The 21,718-nt window shown below is 39.0% G+C and overlaps 1 protein-coding gene across 4 annotated transcripts in view; it reads right to left on the bottom strand.

The window, feature by feature from the left end:
- The window catches only part of git2a (G protein-coupled receptor kinase interacting ArfGAP 2a), a 43,824-nt gene that overhangs the window by 14,763 nt on the left and 7,343 nt on the right, over positions 1 to 21,718 (bottom strand). For all 4 annotated transcript variants that reach the window (XM_052097935.1, XM_052097956.1, XM_052097942.1 and 1 more), the window contains exons 2-15: positions 19,271 to 19,404; positions 16,789 to 16,901; positions 16,539 to 16,644; positions 14,965 to 15,051; positions 14,719 to 14,849; positions 14,479 to 14,573; positions 14,166 to 14,211; positions 11,202 to 11,253; positions 10,877 to 10,949; positions 10,622 to 10,719; positions 10,224 to 10,335; positions 9,977 to 10,119; positions 7,039 to 7,188; positions 4,439 to 4,696 (exon numbers count right to left, since the gene is read on the bottom strand). In XM_052097935.1, the coding sequence (XP_051953895.1) occupies positions 4,439 to 4,696; positions 7,039 to 7,188; positions 9,977 to 10,119; positions 10,224 to 10,335; positions 10,622 to 10,719; positions 10,877 to 10,949; positions 11,202 to 11,253; positions 14,166 to 14,211; positions 14,479 to 14,573; positions 14,719 to 14,849; positions 14,965 to 15,051; positions 16,539 to 16,644; positions 16,789 to 16,901; positions 19,271 to 19,404 (1,598 nt within the window). The remainder of the gene's footprint in view (positions 1 to 4,438; positions 4,697 to 7,038; positions 7,189 to 9,976; positions 10,120 to 10,223; positions 10,336 to 10,621; positions 10,720 to 10,876; positions 10,950 to 11,201; positions 11,254 to 14,165; positions 14,212 to 14,478; positions 14,574 to 14,718; positions 14,850 to 14,964; positions 15,052 to 16,538; positions 16,645 to 16,788; positions 16,902 to 19,270; positions 19,405 to 21,718) is intronic.

Here is a 21,718-nt window from a genome sequence, read left to right as displayed (position 1 = left end):
CCCTTGCATGCAGGAGTGTAAAATGCAATGCATTGTTACATGCATCAATCTGATGAAAAACATTAAATGCATTGATTACATAATCTCACATGAATTAAAAATAAGCAATACTTTAACAGCACTAATCTTATTTTAAACACAGATGAGCCAAAACATTATGACCACCTGCACAATATGCTGTTGGTCCTCTGCATGTCGCCAAAACAGCACCTACCCGCCAAGGTATGGATCCTACAAGACCCCCTGAAGGTGTCCTATGGTATCTGGCACCAAGTCATTAGCAGCAGATCCTTCAAGTCCTGTAAATTGAGAGGTGTAGCCACTGTGGATCAGACTTGTAGGTCCAGCACATCCCACAGATGTTCAATCGGACTGAGATCTGGGGAATTTGGCAGCCAGGGCAACAGCTTGACAACACTCTTCAAGTTCCTCAAACCATTCCTGAACAATGTGTGCTGTGTGGCAGGGCACATTTTCCTGCTGAAAGAGGCCACTGCCATCAGAGAATAACATTGCCATGAAGGGTTGTCCTTATCTGCAATGATGTTTAGGTAGGTGAATGGCCGGACCCAGGGTTTCCGAACAGAACATTGCCCAGAGCATCACACTATCTCTAATGGCTTGTTGTCTTCCCACAGTGCATCCTGGTGCCATCACTTCCTCAGGTAAATGGCACACACGTACATGGCCATCCACATAATGAAAAAGAAAACGGGACTCATTGGACCAGGCTACCTTCTTTGACTGCTCCAATGTCCAGTTCTGAATTTGCATGCCCATTGTAGGTGCTTTCGATGGTGGACATGGGTCATCATGGGACCAGTATGCGTCTATGCAGCCCCATACGAAGCAAGGGCCAATGCACTGTGTGTTGAGACACATTCCTCCCGTAACAAATTTTAACATTTTCTGTGACTTGTGCCACAGTAGACCTGTTGTCGGTTAGGACCAGATGGGATTGTTGCCCTCGTGCATTGAGGAGCCTTGGGTGCCCAAAACCCTGTCTTCGGTTTGTGGTTATTCCCTCCTCGGAACACTGTCATTAGGTAAGCACCACTGCTGACCTGGAGCACACCACAAGCCTTGCCATTTCAGAGATGCTCTGACCCAGTCATCTGGCCATGCTGTTTTTTCTCAGAAGAGTTGCAATGCATCTATGCAGTTTTTAAAAGAATCATAATCAAATAATTAGAGACAGTCATACAAAACTGGGCTCTCAAGTGCTAAATAGCCACTCACAAGACTTCAAAACACACAGTCCAAAATTCAAAGCTAAACACAAACATTGCAGAAAGCTGAATATCTGCAAATTACAGACACAAAACTGACTCAACCATGCTAATCAAGCTCATCTACAGACACATTTTTCAATAGTTTTTATCTTTCTACTTTCAGCCCAAAGCAAGTAGCACTGCGAGACATCCCGACAGATCTGTGAATGCAGCAACAGTAGCAGCACTGGCAACCCTTGAGCAGCACAGCTTGGAATTGAAGACAAAGTCCATGAGGTGTTCTGTCAGTGATCATGGTGGTGATTATGAGGTTGATAATGAAGGCAGAAATAAGCATCAGTTGAAAACAGCAGCCCTTGGAGGGTTGGTGGAGGGAACATTCATGCATGGTGACACGAGGAGGGAGGGATGGCAGCAGAGGAAGCAGAGGAGTTTGAGAATGTAGAGGTTTCTGGGTGCTTTCAGCTGCTCCCGCAATGTACGGAAGACTTGAAGGTCTAATTAAACCTTTGTGCTCTCTCATCTCACAAACAGGATGGGGAGGATGGGAAGGGATGATGAAGAGGCCACAAACAAACACTTTGCGATATAAAAAAGGGGAGCAAACCAGACTTAAGACAGAGGATTAAAGAGACAAGAGGATAAATGGTAAAATGAAATGTAATGTGATTAATATACTTGGCCATGATGGGTGGATTAAAGGTGAAGTGTGTAATTTCTGCACTAATAGTGTCAACAAACAGAATTGCAAAAATAATGACTGATTTCAAACAGGTTTCCTGAATACTTTCCACAGTTTTTCATTGGTCAAAAAACTGATAGTCCTGATCCAAATTAATGCTATTGGTTGAGCCTATATGCTGTGCTGGATGCTCAAACATAGTAATGTTTTGATAGCACCACAGAACCACAGTGTTTACAGTTTTCAGAGGGAATAAACTGACAAATGGCTTACTTATGGTTGTTAAAGAGATAGTTCACCCAAAACAATTTTCATCATTTACCCACCTTCATACATCCCAGGTGTATGACTTTCTTCTGCAGAACACAAATTAAGATTTTTAGAAGAATATCTCAACTCTCTGTGTCCATACAATACAAGTGAATGGTGACCAGAACTCCAAAAAGGAGATAAAGTCAGCATAAAAGTAATCCACAAGACTCCAATGGTTTAATCCATGTCTTCTGAAGCAATCCAATTGGTTTCACTGTATATATTGTCATTGCAGTCTCTATAGGCATAATCATGATTTCAATCTCCATTACACTCTTAGCTCTTTACACATGTGCAGAGCACTAGATGGCAATATAGAAGGTCTAATAGAGCTTGAAATCATGATCTCCAAGAAGACCTGTCAAGATGAACAGTGAAAAAAAAAAAAAAAAAAAAAAAAAGTTAAAGAGTTAAATTTTGGTCTTTTCTCACACAAAACCACAATTGAAAGTAAAATACATTGATTAAACCACTGGAGTGTTATGGAGTACTTTTATGCTGACTTTATCTCCTTTTTGGAGCTTTGGTGTTCTGGTGACAATTTACCTACTTGCATTGTGTGGACCTACACAGCTATTAAAAATCTTGAATCCATTTTTGGGTTAACTATTCCTTTAAAATGTGATAAAACAATGTATTTTGAGATCAAAACAATTATATACTTCACCGTTAAATAATAATTTTGGACTAGAGGACCATGTCAAATTTTATGGATTAGCAGTCGGTCAATAGTAGTAATTGTATAGAATCAGGCAGTCAGGTGCAAGGGTTAAAATAATAATGACTAATGAATGTTTGAGAAGTCGTTATTAGATTTTCTGTAATATTTACATGTATGTTGATATAATGAGAAGCATTAATATGGAGTAAAAGGGATGAAAACCATAGGAGTTAAAAAACTTTTTTTAATACAATACTGAACACTCAAAAGGTCATAAAACAATGAAAAATGAAATTGTTACATTGTATAAAAGACTATTTAAAATAAAATACCTGGAATTTTACAAGTGGTTACTAAATTTAATTAGCTAAACTAACTGTGACATGTACAAAGAAGGTTAAAAAGGACCAATAAGTAAACCAAAACACTTGCTTTACTGTTAAATGTGCACTAAATAACTTTATCCATTTTAGACACGTTTTACCACTCTAGAAATTAATACATTTTGTATAATAAAATATGTTGGTAACACTTTCTATTTGTTAACATTATTAATGAATTAGGCATCACAAACTAACAATGAACAAATCTCTTTTTTCAGCATTTATTATCCTTGTTCATTATTTTTTCATGTTATAATGTTTAACTAATGTTAATATATTCTAATTATATTCTAACCTTTATTTTACCAGGTTAATCCTTGAGATTAAACATCTCTTTTCCCAAAATGGCTGCATAAAACAATACACATACAATTTAAAACAAGGAACAATTGAAACAGGCACAGACAGATGTAGTAAGTCTAACTATACATGAACACACTGATCAAAGTAAATGTCAAATGTAGGGATACACCGATCCAATACCTGGATTGGTATCGGCTCTGATACTGAAGCTTTTAGATGGATATGGATTAACATTAACCAAGATGTATAAATTCTGTAAAAGTATTGCTCAATGTATGTCCATGTTAATAAATACAACTTTCTTATGAAGTGTTATAACCCAGAATGTTTCTATTCTTCAAAAGGCTGGTTAGCCCCTCACAAGGACCCAATGTTGAGATCACACGACCAACTTAACACTTCTCAATTTATCTTGATAAGCCCCCTATATGGACACTGATAAGTAACCAAAAAATTAAGTGCACCTTTAACTTCTAATTTGAAATTAAATAGAAACTAACACTGTAATTGGAATAAAAATTACATTAAAGTGTATGTTCAAGTGCACATGAAGTAATGAAAATATGACTGTGTGACTTTGGCATTGAGTTGGCTAGTAAGACGATGCATGAAATTAAAACAAGAAACATAAATGTGACGAAATAGCTCCTGCGTGGACCAACAGGTTACAAGTGAGGTAATAATACATTGAGTATCTCTAGGGTAATCTGAAAAGGGTTCCATAATACTGTGTGAACTCAGCAATTTTGAAACTTTGAAAACGACAACGAACCATCAATATACTAGCATGCAGCAATACTGGAATAGAGCTAGACAGAGAAGGTGTAAAAGGAGGAGAGAGGGCAAGAGGCAGGTCTTTACTTACATGGGTTGGGAAGGGTTGCAAGGTGGGGAAGGTCTCCTCAGGGTAAGGGGTCTCTCCCTTGGGGAGAAAGGGCTTCAGACCAGAGCCGGTTTCATACATAGACATGGGGCGGCTCGCCCGAGCAGACAGGTGGTGTTTCAGGGCAGAGGAAGAGGAGAAGGAAGAGGAGGAGGAATTGGGGTGGTCAGGGGCCTGATAGGGCTGTTGAGCTGAGACCTGCCGCCTGAGAGAGCTGTTCTCGCTTTGCAGAGACTTCAGCTGAGGGGAGAGACGTGTCAGCGAGAGAGATGAAGAGAAAAGCAGAAACTGTAGCAAAGCTGAGCTTACAGAGAAACCGTCAATCAATATATAATTGAAACAATGTCGCCTCCCTACAGGCCTGTTGAATATTCACAGTAGACCAGATTCCTTGACTCTTAACTATATTGTGCACTGCAGAGGGTGAAATGTTTGTCTTTGGTGAACATTGTTCAAAATGCTGGATTTGCAGAAGCATCTGTTGGCAAATTGACAAGTCTTGAACAATCCTTGCTCTTGAAGGACTACACTGTTTCTGGAGGCTCCTTATACAGTATACAGTACTATGACACAATTGCCTCACCTGTTTAACATCGGTTTCACATTGCATTGTTATTTCAACTCATCAGATTGTTATTAGTCTTAAATTGCCCTTGTCTCAGCTTTTTTGGAGTGTGTTGCAATCATATGATTTGAAATTTCTGTACATAATAAACAAATGAAAATCACAAGGTAAAACGTCAAATAATGTTTAGTTTTAGTGATTTCAATATAGAAAAAGGTGAATATAATTTACAAATAACTCCTTTTTTGGAATTGGAGTTGTATATATATTGAAAGGTTAACATTATCTAAAATATCAGAGGGTACTTTAAATAATTTAAGTTCAGCTGACAAAAAAAGGTTAGGGAGGTTAGGTTAGTCCTGGTTTGGAGTTGCCAAAGACATCTAAACTTCTTAATAGCAAAGAGTCTAGGCTAGCATGCGCAGGCACTTACAAATACAACATCAGGTTTAAAGGAATGTTACAGGTTCAATACAAGTTAAGCTCAATCGATAGCATTTGTGACTGTTGATTAATAAAACTAAATTTTTAATAATAATAAAACTACATTTCAACACCCCTTGTTTATTTAAAAAAAAAAGGCAAACATTTTTAGTTATAGTGTGGCAGTTACAATAGAAGTGAATGGGGCCAGTCCACATTGCATATAACTTTACATAGATAATGTTAGTAAGCGATTTTAATCACATTAAAATCATGTTAACATGTATAATGTTTAAGTCTTGTGGCTATACTTTTGAAATAAGTATGTATTTTAATGTTTACGGACAGGCCCCATTCACTTCTAATGCAAGTGCCTTAAGCTAACTGTAACCACGATCTTTGCTATTTTTAAATAAACGAATGACACATTTTTTTGTGGTAATCAACATTATGTCACAAATAATGTCGCCTGAGCTTAACTTGTATTAAAACCAAAAACATTCCTTTAAATGAGAAAGAGAAAAGCAGAGATGCTTAAACACTAAAGGCTGAGAGAATGATGTTCTGCTGTTTAGAGAGGCCGAAAAGCTTTAGACCCAGAAGGGAAAGGCTGATGATGACATGATTTTGGGCATCTCGATTTTAAACCAGCCAGATGTTCAACTAATGCAAAGTCACACAGCTTTATCACAGAAAAAGTCACCATGATCTAATTTGTTTTGTAATACCCAACGTGTACAACAATATCTGGAAATTACAGCACATAATGCACAATCTTTGGATATTTTGTACAGGCCATGCATGAAATCTAATACCACTTTCAGTTTCACACATTTTAAAAACTCAAAACTTTAGAAACACAGATTAATTCTATCAATATGTAATTTTGTTCCAAGAACTGAAAGTGATTTCAGTCATAAAACAGTCCAAAACCATCCATAACCTCCTTTAATATTTCTCTGTATACTAGCATCTCTTATAACAGGTTGAGAAATCGTACAGGAAATAGGCTTAAACTGTAACTTCCTTAAAAGCTTGGCTGTTGCCTGTAGGTTGTGCTCACATTTTAGCACTGAGCAAATATCAGACAAAACAAAAAAAAAAAAAAAAAAAAAAACTAGTTTTATATCAATGTATAATGTATCTCTAAACAGTTGGACTGATTTGTGTCTAATCTAATGCTCATACATACAGCTGCAGCCACTGAATCAGGTTTACAGTTAAGGTAGGTTAGCATGCCAACTAATTATTTGCAAATAAATGCCAAAAAGTCAGAATGCTTCGGTCTCATTGTCATTCCATAATGTTAGCATAATTTCCAAAGGTATCTTGGTCAGGGTCATGCTGGTTATTTGAACAATAAAGCACAGTTATTAAAGTATTACTTTCACATGAACATTCCGAAGGATTTTAGGAATCAAAACTCAATCTGAAGTGATTTTAGATGGCATTTAAATGGCACCCAAAAAATTTCTCCCTCACGAGAGAGGTGGTGTAGATGTGGGGTTTAAACAGTCTTGTTTTGCTGAGGTACTAAGAGAAGAAATGCTTCTCAGACCAGGATGTTCAGCCCTCACTGCTGGATCTCTGGTACCTTTTTCTGCATCAGTCTAAGCTCCTCACTCAGGTTACTGTTTGCCTTCATCAGTTCCTGTATTTTGGCCTCAGAGGCTGAAAGTGCATTTTTCACCTCCAGAAACTCCTGTACAGAAACTGGTCCATCAGACAGGTCAGAGTCCAAACTCTGAGGAGAGATGCAGAGGTTGGAAAACATGACGATCAAGGGCATGTACACAAATTCGTTTGTTGAGTTGATATGTGACAGTAAAGGAAAGACTTCAAAATGTATATGGTAAGGGGTAGTGGTCTGCATGGGCCTTGAAATGAAATCCGAACCCAACCTGTACACAAGACTGTGTGACCCTACCTTACCTGTCCCAACTGGTACCATCAAATTTTAAGCCTGACCCGTACCGTCAGATTTTAGCCCAATTCAGACCCAAAATCGCTCACTCTATTTATAACTTCTCCAAGCAAGCATTGTTCCAATAAGCTGTATTTTATGTAAGCATCATAGGCAAAATTTGTAACAGTATTGTAGTAAACATACACAGTTTTTACAACGCACGGCAGCCCCTCAGCACACCAGAGCAGAAGAACAAAAAAAACACTGTCTTACTGTTTATCAAGCAGCAAAAATGTACTTGGTTCAGAACTTTGAATCTTTGTGACACCTGTGCTAAAAACAAGCTAAACGCAGTGCAACAAATGAAACAGAATGCAGGTGCCTTGTTTTAAAAATATTAAGTTCTTTTTAACTCTACAAAATGTTTTAAAAAATGCAGTTCTCCTGCACAAGATGCTGAACAATCAGCAAAGCACCGTCCAATTGTTGAAGACGTCCATCTAGCATGTGTTGACAAAGAAAAACAATGGGAAAACAGCTCAGACATGCACACAAAACACGTTTGGCGTGAATGGTCCCCATCTCGTCTGTTTGCACGTCTTTGAGTGCAGTGCGTGTGTGAAACAAGTTAGGTAGGTGTATTTATTTTATTATTAAATTACAAACCCCAACCCAGTCCATTTATCGGTTCCCATTTCAGAGCTCTAGTAAGGGAACCTTATTTTGAAAACTGGCTCTATTTTTTAAAACAATAAATTATTTTCATGACTTTCAGTTCCAGAACACAGTTCTAAAATGCTCTAAAATGTTTCCTGCAAAATAGTTGTTTCCAAAATAACTATTTCTTAATATTACTTCCACAACAATACTAAAATAATTGTTAATGGAATCATTAAGTAACCAGAATGATCCAGAATTCTTAATTTGTATTAGTCCTTTCCCTATTCATGTATAGTGCATCTGGAAAGTATTCACAGCGCTTCACTTTTTCCACAATTTATGTTATGTTACAGCCTTATCCCAAAATTTATTAAATTCATTATTTTCCTCAAATTCTACAAACAATACCCCATAAAGACAACTTGAAATAAATTTGTTCGAAATCAAATTTATAAAAAAAAATAAATAAATAAAAAAAAAATCAACAAAAACAAATAAAATAAAAAATAAAATAAAAAAAATCACGTTCATAAATATTCACAGCCTTTGCTCAGTACTTTGTTGAAGCACCTTTGGCACCAATTACAGCCTCAAGTCTTTTTGTGTATGATGCTACAAGCTTGGCACACCTATTTTTGGGTAGTTTCTCCCATTCTTCTTTGCAGGACCTCTCAAGCTCCATCAGGTTGGATGGGGAGTGTCGGTGCACAGCCATTTTCAGATCTCTCCAGAGATGTTCAATCGGGTTCAAGTCTGGGCTCTGGCTGGGCCACTCAAGGACATTCACAGAGTTGTCCTGTAGCCACTCCTTTGTTATCTTGGCTATGTGCCTGGGGTCATTGTCCTGTTGGAAGATGAACCTTCACCCCAGGCTGAGGTCCGGAGCGCTCGAGCAGGTTTTCATCAAGGATGTCTCTATACATTGCTGCATTCATCTTTCCCCTCGATCCTGACTAGTCTCCCAGTTCCTGCCACTGAAAAACATTCCCACAGCATGATGCTGCCACCACCATGCTTCACTGTAGGGATGGTATTGGCCAGGTGATGAGGTTTCCTCCAGACATGACGCTTGCCATTCAGGCCAAAGAGATCAATCTTTGTTTCATCAGACCAGAGAATTTTGTTTCTCATGGTCTGAGAGTCCTTCGGGTGCCTTTTAGCAAACTCCAGGAGGGCTGTCATGTGCCTTTTACTGAGGACTGGCTTCCATCTGGCCACTCTACCATACAGGCCTGATTGGTGGAGTGCTGTGCTTCTTCTGGAAGGTTCTCCTCTCTCCACTGAGAAATGCTTGAGCTCTGTCAGAGTGACCATCGGGTCCTTGTTCACCTCCCTGACTAAGGCCCTTCTTCCCCGATCGCTCCGTTTGCCTGGGCGGCCAGCTTTAGGAAGAGTCCAGGTGGATCCAAACTTCTTCCATTTACAGATGATGGAGGCCACTGTGCTCATTGGGACTTCAACGCTGCAGAAATGTATCTGTACCCTTCCCAGATCTGTGCCTCGATACAATCCTGTCTCGGAGGTCTAGAGACAATTACTTGGACTTCATGGCTTGGTTTGTGCTCTGACATGCACTGTTAACTGTGGGATCTTATATACAGGTGTGTGCCTTTCCAAATCATGTCCAATCAAATGAATTTACCACAGGTGGACTCCAAGTTGTAGAAACATCTCAAGGATGATCAGTGGAAACAGGATGCACCTGAGCTCAATTTTGAGTGTCATGGCAAAGGCTGTGAATACTTATGTACATGTGATTTTTTTTTTTTTTTTTTTTTTTTTTTAATAAATTTGCAAAGATTTCAAGCAAACTTTTCACTTTGCCATTATGGGGTATTGTTTGTAGAATTTTGAGGAAAATAATGAATTATTTTGGAATAAGGCTGTGACATAACAAAATGTGGAAAAAGTGAAGCTGTGAATACTTTCCGGATGCACTGTATGTGCTGAGGAGTCTCAACCTTACCTTAGTTCGGTCTACTTTGCCAATTCGCAAATCTGTGTCTGTGTCCTCATCGGATGCCACACTGTCATAGTCTGGCTGGTCGATTTCTTGGCTTTCACTACCATGACGACTACTCATACTTTTAAAGAATACGTCAACATTGTCTAGGAGGAAGAAAAAGTAACAATTTTGAATAATCTACAACTTAGGAAGAGCTCTGTGAGTCATCAGGGGCTAATGTCTTATGTGCAGAAATGCTCATTTGTACCCTTAGGACTTGACAATGAACTGCCCTGCTGACGTCGCTTAGCATCACTTAGTATGTCAATCACAAGAGTGGCAAACTCATGAGCATTGAATCTTGCAAGCTTTTGTCTTCCCTGGAAAAAAAAAATTGTATGATCATTTCATTGTTATCTGAATAAATATAATAATATCGTAGTGGCTTGGGTTGTCTAAACTTTTGCACGTTGAAATTTTTATGCCATTTCCTTTAAATTATTTTGTGGCATCTCAGTTGGTATGCTCATATGGCACATTTCTGAATGTTGCACATTCAAATGTAAACACTGCATAAAAAGTGCTAAAAAAAATGCACTCTCTATCTTTATTTCCTGTTAATATGAATTTACTGACAAAGATAACTCATTTCTGTTAAGTACTTACCTGGTTTCGTGTTGATGAGTACTCTGGGTTCACAGGAAGGAAAGGCACAAATGTTGTCTCTGTTACCAAGGTGCTGTGGTTCTGAGTAACCAGCCAAACTACACCAGACACGAGAGAAAATTATCAAGATCTATGACGCAGAGTTACACTTCACACACTTTGCATTCAGTTATACAGGATTTTATGAATATATTGCTTCCATTGTTCATACTCATACTGAATATTAGCCCATTTCACCTGATCTACAAATCTCACCTGCATCCGTCTCTCTTCTATCAACTTCATCGTACACATCCATTGCCAGTTCTTCAAACAAATGATCACTGAGCTGCAAGGATATTTGATAGTGCTACATAAGTAATTTTAAATGTTGTAAAACTGCATTAAAAGCATATCAGGAGAATTCAACTATCCAAGTTAAAGAGCTAATAAAGATTTTCTCATTTTTATTAGTCACTGGCATATGATAGTTGTTGGGTGGTCATCGGCCTATGGTTTCCTCTGCTCTTAGTCCACCTCTGTTGTTTAGTGTAATGCTGTATGTAAAATATTATTTTTTTTTAAACAAAATCAGACTCACAGACTGTAGTTTTCTTTTGGCAGCTTTCACAAACTCTGATAACTCCAGACTGCTGTATAAATAGAATAAAATTGTAAAAAAAAAAAAAAAAAAACTTTAGATAGAATTTTTTAATTTATCAAAATGAACTTAATACACATGATGGGTGAAACATATATACAAACACACACACACACACACACACAAATATATATACATATACACACACATACACCGATCAGCCACATACAGTATATATACACAGAACAGCCACAATATTAAAACCACCTGCCTAATACTATGTATGTACCCCTCGTGCAGCAAAAACAGTGCCAACTCACATCTCAGAATAGCATTCTGAGATGCTATTGTTCTCACACAATTGTACAGAGTGGTTATCTGAGTTACAGTAGACTTTGTCATTTCAAACCAGTCTGGCCACTCTCTGTTGACCTCTCTCATCAACAAGTCGTTTCTGAGCAGTGGTGCGTGCCAAAGACAGATGTGGAAACAAAGACGTGAGTATGGAGTGGTGGTGGTGTAGTGGTCTAAGCACATAACTGGTAATCTGGTAATCAGAAGGACGCTGGTTTGAGCCCCACAGCCACCACCATTGTGTCCTTGAGCAAGGCACTTAACTCCAGGTTGCTGCAGGGGGATTGTCCCTGTAATAATTGCACTGTAAGTCGCTTTGGATAAAAGCGTCGTTAAGAGCATACACTAAAGTCAAGTGCACAAAAATGATTGTTTGCAGACCAGCTATATCAAACACATGACAATTTGTGCCCAAAATGAAACTCACATACCCACAAACATAGCAACGGGAGAGTTATATGTTCGTCTTTCACGAACATGAAAGACGAGCTCACACCGATAATTGCACTGATTTGCACATAACGGGGGAAAACATAGAAGAAAATAATGACAAGGCAGCGGTTCGGGAGATGTTGGTGTTGGTTTAATTATTTTTGTCTTCCCTCCCCCTCTCCCTTTCTCTACACTTGCGCGCTCTCCATTTCATTGGCTTTTGTCATTGCTGGTCACTCAAAGGTTTTATCTTCTACTTGCAGAGCAAACAGATAGAACAGTGCATACGGGATGCTTGATACATTTCTGAAGCAACAACTGCGCTATACAGCTTTACCATCACCTGTGCAGGTGGCGAGAGGAGAAGCTGTCAGCTGCACTCTCAAAGAAGCAGATATATCTCTCATCCTGGATGAGCATCTTCCAGTTGTGCTTAAAAATGAAAATGAATAGCATGGCATGGATTAATTTTAAATAATAATTAAATAATATTAAATGATTCACAATAATACAACTGATTATATTATTATTTTTGTTTAAGTTATAGTATTCAGTGTGTTTTGATGGAGAACCAATATTGTTTTGGGGCTTTTAATAGACTTTTTTTATAAGGTGCTATAGAAAGAAACTGAAAATCTGAGATATTCTTTTAAACTTTAGAACCATTTATTTAATCTTAAGGATGTTCAATGTTTTGTTCACAGCTCAAACTGAATGTAAAAGGCCAGTTTATGTAATGTTAACAGCTGTTAAATAAAAAGCTGAAAGGGAACAAATAGTAAAAAATTAAATGTGAAGAAACTGAAAAAAGAAAGATACTGAAGGACAAGATGCATCAAGAATCGTTTTATTTTTATTTACATAATCGAATCGAATAATGAGGCCAGTGAATATTCACACCTCTAGGCGTTTCCATCCACTGAACTGCCGCTCACTGGATGTTTTTTGTTTCTGGAGTAAATTCTAGAAACTGTTGTGCATGAAAATCCCAGGAGATCAGCAGTTACAGAAATACTCAAACCAGCCTGTGACGAGGAGGAGGGTGAAGCCGGGCCGTGACCACGCACACCCGGCCCCCAATTGGGCTAATAGGCCGAGGACAAGGATAAGTGCAGCGGAATGCGGCAGTTCAGGGGAGAGAGAGCGCCACAAGCAGCTGCCATGTGTGCGTTTATGTGTGCGGAGGAGTTGCTTCCGGCCACCTGGTTACGGAGAAACAGCTGCTGTCTGCGAGGTGAGGAGGGGCTCACTGCCGGGCAGTTGTTATCTAAGTCTACGGTAACTCAGAAAAACACTCTGTACAATTGTGATGAGAAGGCTATCAACTCAGATGCGGGTTGGCGCTGTTTTGGTGGAAAAAGGGGGACCTACACAATATTAGCCAGGTGGCTTTAATGTTGTGGCTGATCTCTGGGTGTGTGTGTGTATGTATATATATATATATATATATATATTTGAAAAGTATACATTGCCATTCACATTAGCAAGTACTTACACATTTCTTTTTCATCAAAGACAGCAAAAAAGGGAATAACAAGATATTAACTTTGGATTACATTTACTTTAATGGGATAGTTCAACCAAAAAAGAAAAATCAGTCATCATTTACTCACAATCATATTCCAAACCTGTATGACACAAAACAGATATGTAAGGCAGTGGGCTCTATTTTTGTGACCACAAGCTAGGTCTTATCCAATTTTCATGAGAATGCAATTTTCATGCCAGCGCAAAGCGCAAATGGGCATGGGTGGGATTGCTTGCATTATCTGTGGGTGTATGCGTGCAAACTGTGTCTACTGACTTTGCACATATGACATATTGCATAGGGGTCAGTATGTTAGTCTCAGTCACCATTCACTTTCAAAAAAGAATGCAATGAACGTGAATGATGAATCTACTTTTATAGTCCACAGAAGAAAGTCAGTCCTACAGGTTTGGAACAACGTCAGGATGAGTAAATTTCTTTTTTGGGTGGATTATCTCATTTAAAAACTTGGTCAGATCACTATCCTGACTGTGCAGAGGAGTATTCTGGGATGCGATCTGTAGATTCCAATTCAGCAAGTTCCACAACATGACCGAACACATCCCAGAATGTTCCTTTGCTGAAGAAACATCTTTAAGGATGAAAGCACAAGTAACATAAACAGGAAAACTCCCCCAAAAAAATTATACCTGTCTGACATCTGTGGTATAATGAAATGTTGACCATTCTTGTGATCTAAAAAACAGATTGTATTGACAGTATTAACATACTGGCATTGTATACATTTACTATTGACAATTTACTGATAAAAATGTGCACCATTAAAGCAAACCACAAACGGTCAAGCTCACTCATCATTGAGGGCTTTTATCGAGCCTTCTGGCGCATTAAAGACCATGAGCCAATCACCCAATCTGACCAAAGTAAGAGCAGCTGTAAACCCATTTCCTCAGTGAAACATCAGTACTCATTATGATAAAACAACATCAGCTGCTGACTTACCAGGCTTCCGCCCACAGAGGTAGAAGGCCAGTCTATCTGTAAGCTCATACTGTACCTCCACCAGTCTATCTGCCAGGTCCTGATGGCCAGCCTGCCTGTTTACAAACAATGGGACCATGTTAAGTACTCTTTTGTAAATTTGCTGCAATGGACAAAAAATGAAGACAATTAATTAAGGCAGATTTCATTGCAGACATTGCCCAGTGGCTTGTGTCCTTCAACATGGTAGCTATTGATTACCTTGCATAGTCAATGGGAGTTTTGCCATTGGAGTCTGGGGCCCCAGGGTCTGCCCCATAAACACAGAGAAGCTCAGCCTGGCAAACCTGCCCTGCTTTAGCTGCTATGTGCAGCGGTGTGTTCCCTTTCTCCTGTTTAAACCAGTGCAGAACCGTTCAAAAGAAGTGTTTTAGTTTCGAAACATTTCTGAATTGAATGAGTGCAAAAAATAGACATGATGAATTAAGGCAAGATCAGAAGTATTACCGGGTGGAAGAAGTTGGCTTGAGCTCCAAGAGACAGTAACCGCAAACAAGTCTCAAGATTGCCTGTTCTAACACTGGAGTGAAGTTGCTATTGAATCAAAGAAAATGTCCATTAATAGAAACAATTCCACAAGCCGACAGCAGATTTGGCGGGCCTTAAATTGACCCTTAGCCAAGCACCGCCCTCTACTTACTGTTGCTAAGTCTGGTATTTGCATTCATTTGGGAATGAGGGCCAACACGGTTTAATCAAGGGCATGTAAATTTCAAGATTTAGGACATATCCACACTAATCTGCTTTCCTTTGCAAACTCTGTTTTCAGTTTCCTCACGTCAACGTTTTGCAAAGCATATGGTAATTAAGAGCATTTTTGAAACACTCCTTTCATCTGTGAATGAAAACCCAGATCCAGTGTGAATGAGAAGAGCAAACTTAGCCAAATCAATTCATTATGAAACGAGTGTTATGAAAATGTGGACGTGGCCTAACTTTATTAAATGTGAAAATGGAACAAAATATACAGTGTATATCCTCTTGGGGTAGTTTGTGTCACTAGCTGGAATTCCATTCAACTATTTTTGTGCATTTAAAAATTGTGCATAAATCCTAAATGGGAAACAATCATTGATATGAGAATAAATTCACAAAATTCACTTAAAGTGTTATGCTCTAAGAGGAGGTGGGTTTTCTAGAGTTTTGCATTAATTAAAATGTGCATTAATGTGTTGGAAACAGTTTATTCACAAAATCATTACCACTATGTGTTTAGAGTATTTGTGAATGGGTTATGAGTGTGTGATAGCTTGATGTGACTGGCAGAATCTGCCAGAACAGTTTTGAGTGTGGGCACCAGGCTGGTGGTGTGTGGGCATTTCAGCCCTCATTTGATCAGATATTACACTTATCTTGCAGCATCTCCTGGCACCTCTCCCCAAAGCAAGGAGGTCATTCAGCTGCTCCATCAAGACAAGAATGGTAGTGGATAAAAATATGCAACAACCCATATTTAATTTCTTTAGTCGAATTGAAATGCACTTAAAACAAATGCTAAACATATTGATGGAAACCCAGCAACTATTACAAGTGCCCCAACAGCAACAACATATTTTTTGGATAATTTCTGTAAAATCGTATTTGATATTAATGAGCCGTTTACATAAACACACCAATTCGCTGATAGCTCCCAAAAAGCATCTTATTTAAAAAAATCTGACAATCCAAGTAAATCGCGTTTACATGGGATTTGAAATTATTAGTCAAAATAATTGACATCAAACTGTGAAGAGTCATGCACATAACACTTGTGCACATTAGATAAGCCAGTAGGAATGCCGGTAAAGGTTTACATGCAACATAAAACCAAGGTAATGGGCAAAAATCTACCTGTGTAGATCAGTTTATTCTTATGTCGATTATAACCTTTCACCCATAAAGTCACTTAATGTGTTTACATGACCACAAATGTTGTAGGCTTATTAAACATTAAGCTGTGATAATGATTTATGAATCAAATATTTGATAGACAAAGACCAATTATTAGATGGGAAATGAGAAGAATGAAACTCTTTTCTTACCTTGCTTAGATCTGTGGATGCTGAACTGTCATCATCTCGACAGGGTAATCGATGGACGAAAGCCAGCATTTGATACTTTGCTTTTATGAAATCTGCCTTATTGGGGCTTTTGGGTAGAAGAAACAATGTAAATTGTATTTATACATGTAATGGAGCCAATCTATGACTCAAAGTTGGGAGAGCTGAAAGATATCTTGGTTTCCTCGAAATAAATTTATCTTGTCATGAAGATGTTTAACAATAAACTTACTGGACTTTATCCTGAGGGTTTGCTTTGCGCTTGCCGCTCATTATGGATGAGGGGTCCAACAGAGTGTGCTCCCAGATTGCATTAGCACCATTATTGTACAATGTCTGAACCATCTGTGGATGAGAAAGAAAAGGGTCATACATCACAAGACAAAAATTCATGATGACAACAAGCTCCTTAAATGTCTCTTAGTCACTCTCTGTACTCTCTCTCAAGGCCCTGAGGTTAGACCTCACTCAAATAAAACTCTTTGTTTACAATCATTTAAAACACTCCAATGACAGATTAATCTATAAACAGTCATTTTCTTTTCCTTTGGAATAATGTGCGTCAATTTGGGATGCACCAAAATGAAAATGTTTAGCCAATACGATACAGATTTTAACAAAAACTATTGGCCAATACCGATATTTTGCCACTTTCCTTATTTTGTTATCAGATCACTGTTTTGCATAGAAATGGTTTTAAAAATGCACAATCAGGTACAAAAGCTTTTTATTTGTTCTAAAAATAAATAGTGAATAATGGAATGGATTGGATCTGTTAAACAAATGACAGGCCAGAATTTTTAAAGAGAGCACCAATAAAAGATAAACAGAAGAGAAATATATTTGAAAAAATAACTAATATCAAAGTATGATGGTTTTTGTGAAAAAATATTATTTTATACTCCATCATCCATCCATATTTAACCGCTTATCTGAAGTCGGGTGGCGGGGCAGCAGCTCCAGCAGGGGGCCCCAAACTTCCCTATCCCGAGCCACATTAACCAGCTCTGACTGAGGGACCTCAAGGCGTTCCCAGGCCAGTGTGGAGATGTAATCTCTCCACCTAGTCCTGGGTCTTCCCCGAGGCCTCCTCCCAGCCGGACATGCCTGAAACTCCTCCCTAGGGAGGTGCTCAGGGGGCATCTTTACCAGATGCCCAAACCACTTCAACTGACTCCTTTCGATGCAAAGGAGCAGCGGCTCTACTCCGAGCTCCTCACGGATGACTGAGCTCCTCAACTTATCTCTAAGTGAGAAGCCCGCCACCCTTCTGATGAAGCACATTTCGGCCGCTTGTACTCGCGACCTAGTTCTTTCGGTCATGACCCAATCTTCATGACCATAGGTGAGGGAATGAACAAAAATTGACCGGTAGATTGAGAGCTTTGTCTTCCGGCTCAGCTCTCTTTTCGTGACAACGGTGCGATAGAGCGAGTGCAATACTGCCCCCCGCTGCCCCGATACTCCGCCCAACCTCCCGCTCCATTGTCCCCTCACTCGTGAACAAGACCCAGAGGAACTTGAACTCCTTCACTTGGGGCAATACCTCCTTCCCTACCCGGAGTACGCACTCCATCGGTTTCCTGCTGAGAACCATGGCCTCAGATTTAGAGGTGCTAATCCTCATCACAGCCGCTTCACACTCGACTGCCAAGCGATCCAGTGAGAGCTATTTTATAATTCTAAAAAAATGTTGAACTGTTTTTGCAGTTCGTACTGTGTTTGTACTGTATAAAATAGAACGTCACAAGTTCATATGCATCTGTTGGGCAATTTCATGGAAATGTCAACCACATTATGGAAAAATAAGAAGTTACCAAAGGAACAAAATGCCATTTTAAGTTCTATTGTAGTATAATGGATAATGCCATATACACCACTAGAGAGCACTGCTTGCTTACACAATGCTGACTGAACCACGGCCTGAATTGCTAAATGCAGTCTATTTTCAAGCTTTAGTAATCGATTTCAATCTTAACTCAATCAGTTGTGTAGCCTTAATGGATACCCATTACGGGCGGCTGTGGCCATATACACCATCTTATCTTTTATATCAAGTGGTACAGCCTGCTAATCGCGGGGTTGGCGGTTCGATTCCCGGCCCACACGACTCCACATGCCGAAGTGTCCTTGGGAAAGACACTGAACCCCAAGTTGCTCCCAATGGCAGGCTAGCGCCTTGCATGGCAGCTCTGCCGCCATTGGTGTATGAGTGTGTGTGTGTGTGTGAAAGGGTGATTGGGACACAGTATAAAGGGCTTTGGTAACCTAAAGGTTAACATAAAGGTTAAAAAAAGTGCTATATAAGTGCAGACTATTTACCATACCATACCAACGTATAAGAAGTCAAAGTTAGCTGGTTTCAAAGCGTTTTGGATGGTTTTACCTCATCATGTATGGGTAGCCGCTTTCACAACTGTCACATCTGTAACAATTGTTTTTGCAAAGTGTGATAATTATAAATAAACCATTGTTTTGTCATATCAGCGTTTGCTTAAAAATTATTTGCAGATGTTTTTAATTTGGTAAAAAATTGGCCGATAAATATTAGCGGCAAAACATTGTTGCATCCCTAGCGCCAATGAATCATGCACCATCAGAGGCCAGGAATGTGCATTGAAAAGTAAATTGGATACATTTTGACTTTTAAGACAAGACTAACAAAGGGAAGACTAAATTTGTAGGGAAGAATAAATTTGTTTGAGTGGCCTCACCTGTAGTTGGGTGGGGGGCCAGGGTGTGTGTGACAAATGGCGCACTTGTGAGTTGTGGCGGCCCAGACTGCGGTGAACGCCACAGCAACCGTCACATATCAGAACTCCTCTGTTCACAGATGCCCAGCGAGGATCTACAGGAAATCAACAGATTTACAGGAAGTAAACAAACAGCATGTCTCAGCAGCGAGTTGTGCATTGATCAATACACAATAACATTAATGGAGCTTTATGGCTGATATAGGAAAATACTAAAATAATAATAGTTTAAAAGGCTGATGCAATGAAGCTGCTTCTTACAAGAATGCACTATAGAAAATAAACTACATTCGGCCAGTAAACTTGGGCTCTGTTACTCTGTAGGAAACAACTGTTCAGAAATTCAGCAATGAAACAGTGTAAAATTAAATTGGAACTGGCTCCCAAAAACATGTTACATTTCATTAAATAGCCTTTCTACACCAGTTCAGCCAGTTCAAACACACTGTAATAATGAGCTTACATGGTATAAATCACTCCATAATCTGATAAAGCAACAACAGTAGCATAGATACTAATTGAATGTGCTATTTTAATCATTACAATTGAGATTTATGTGATGTTATCTATGACGACAACAAAATGTGGGGCTCACTTCTTCCTTATAAGGAAGTATGGCTGTAAATGTGCTAACTTCCTCTTACATACATATGCATGCTTCAAACCACAACAAATGTTGCAGCAGTTCCACAGCTGCTGAGCTTTATTTCCAGAGTGCAAGCAGATGGCCTTATCATAGATTATTCAAGAGGGTCCTCTACTTCTGTGGTTCTCAAATGGTTTTGCATCAGCACACAAATATTACATTGGACATCAACTGGCAACCCAACAAAACTGTTCATCGTACAAAACAGGGTCAGAAATGACATTTTTCATTAGGGGCAATAGCCTATATGCCTCCTGGAATTGATTTCCAGGGGAATTTTATTTTCCTTTGTGAGGGCAATTGTTTTCTAATGTTATAAAATCCTTTATAAAATTAACTAGCTTATATTTGTATGGCTGGGTTTTGACACTGATGCCCAATTTGATTCAATTAGACTCCAATTTTGACTCTATTCAATATCGATTAATTGGGGAATATTTAATTTACAATGTCAACAGGCATGTTTCAATTATTACATATTGTCTTATCTCTGCATTGCATAATGTGCATTGTGACTGAAACACATTCACATCACTTTTTTTTACTATTTATGCTATGTTAACATAACCTTCAAAACTAATATAATGCAATGACACAGATGAGGAGATGACAGCATTTCTCCATATTTGGAATAAGGAGCTTAAGGCACTTTTCCACTGCACGTTACGGTTTGACTCACCTCAACTCTACTCGCTTGACTTTTCTGAGCTTGCATTTCCACTGCAGTTTAGAGCTGCATCAACGTGGGTGGAATTATAGGCTGATTGTCATAGTTGCACCGCCTCTACTACCGTGACATCATCTTAAACACGACACAAACTAAAACAATAACACAACTGCTATCTGTTAACTATTAGCTCATTGTGCTGCATATAGCAGTTGTTGCATGTTTTTTTACACAAGTGTAACAGTTAAATTGGCCTGGTTATTTTAGAAGCAAGCTTTCAGTAGCTGGTCAACTAAATAAAGTGAAGCTTTCAAGCAGAGTATAGAGTTAACGTAACAAAACGTGCCATCCTCCATTGTGGCTGCGTCCAGGGCACTCTCCCTCCCATCGCTCGCCGGTTTAGGTAGCAACCATTTGGTCGAACCAATTCCACTTTTCCTTGATGTTTCTGTAATCACGTTTAAGTTTTTTTTTACTTCTCCCTACACTGTTGATAGGTCCGGTGGTAACTGTGTGCAGCCAAAAGCTGAGACACTTCCTGAGAGACTTTATCGTTTCGCTCATCACTTATGAGTGGACCCTCTGCACCTCGTTTATTGACCATGGCATGGTTTTGCGCACAGCCATTTCTTTTTTCACAATTCGAAAGTCACATGAACAAATGATACTGCTATCGCTGTTACTAACTTTAAAACTAGCGGATTGATGTCGTGTGTCAGAAGTCCAGTGACGCTGGTAGTGACGATTCTCCATGACCAATTAGTGATCTGCAGGATTTTGACGTCACATTTAGTATCGGCTCGGCTTGTTTGGAACCTCGACCGAGATGGTACTAAAAAAAGTATCAGGTACCAGGCACTATCCACAGTGGAAAACCCCAAAAAAGTGAGCAGAGTTGAGTCGAGTCGAGTCGAGTTGTACCATGCAGTGGAAAAGCCCCTTTATTAAACAAAACTGTTATCAAGTCCTTTATGCCAATTGAATAAAACAACGTTGCGGGGTAATTTTTTGCCCATTTATTTTGGTGCCATTTTTGTCAGTTTCTGAGGAATATTTGCCCCAAGCCCTTGTTCATTGCCAAACATCTTGCAATCTT

Source organism: Xyrauchen texanus, chromosome 3, assembly GCF_025860055.1.
Source record: "Xyrauchen texanus isolate HMW12.3.18 chromosome 3, RBS_HiC_50CHRs, whole genome shotgun sequence".
In the NCBI taxonomy this organism is placed as follows: domain Eukaryota; kingdom Metazoa; phylum Chordata; class Actinopteri; order Cypriniformes; family Catostomidae; genus Xyrauchen; species Xyrauchen texanus.
Note: the sequence above shows the minus strand (reverse complement) of the source record. Positions and strands in the feature narration are given on the sequence as shown.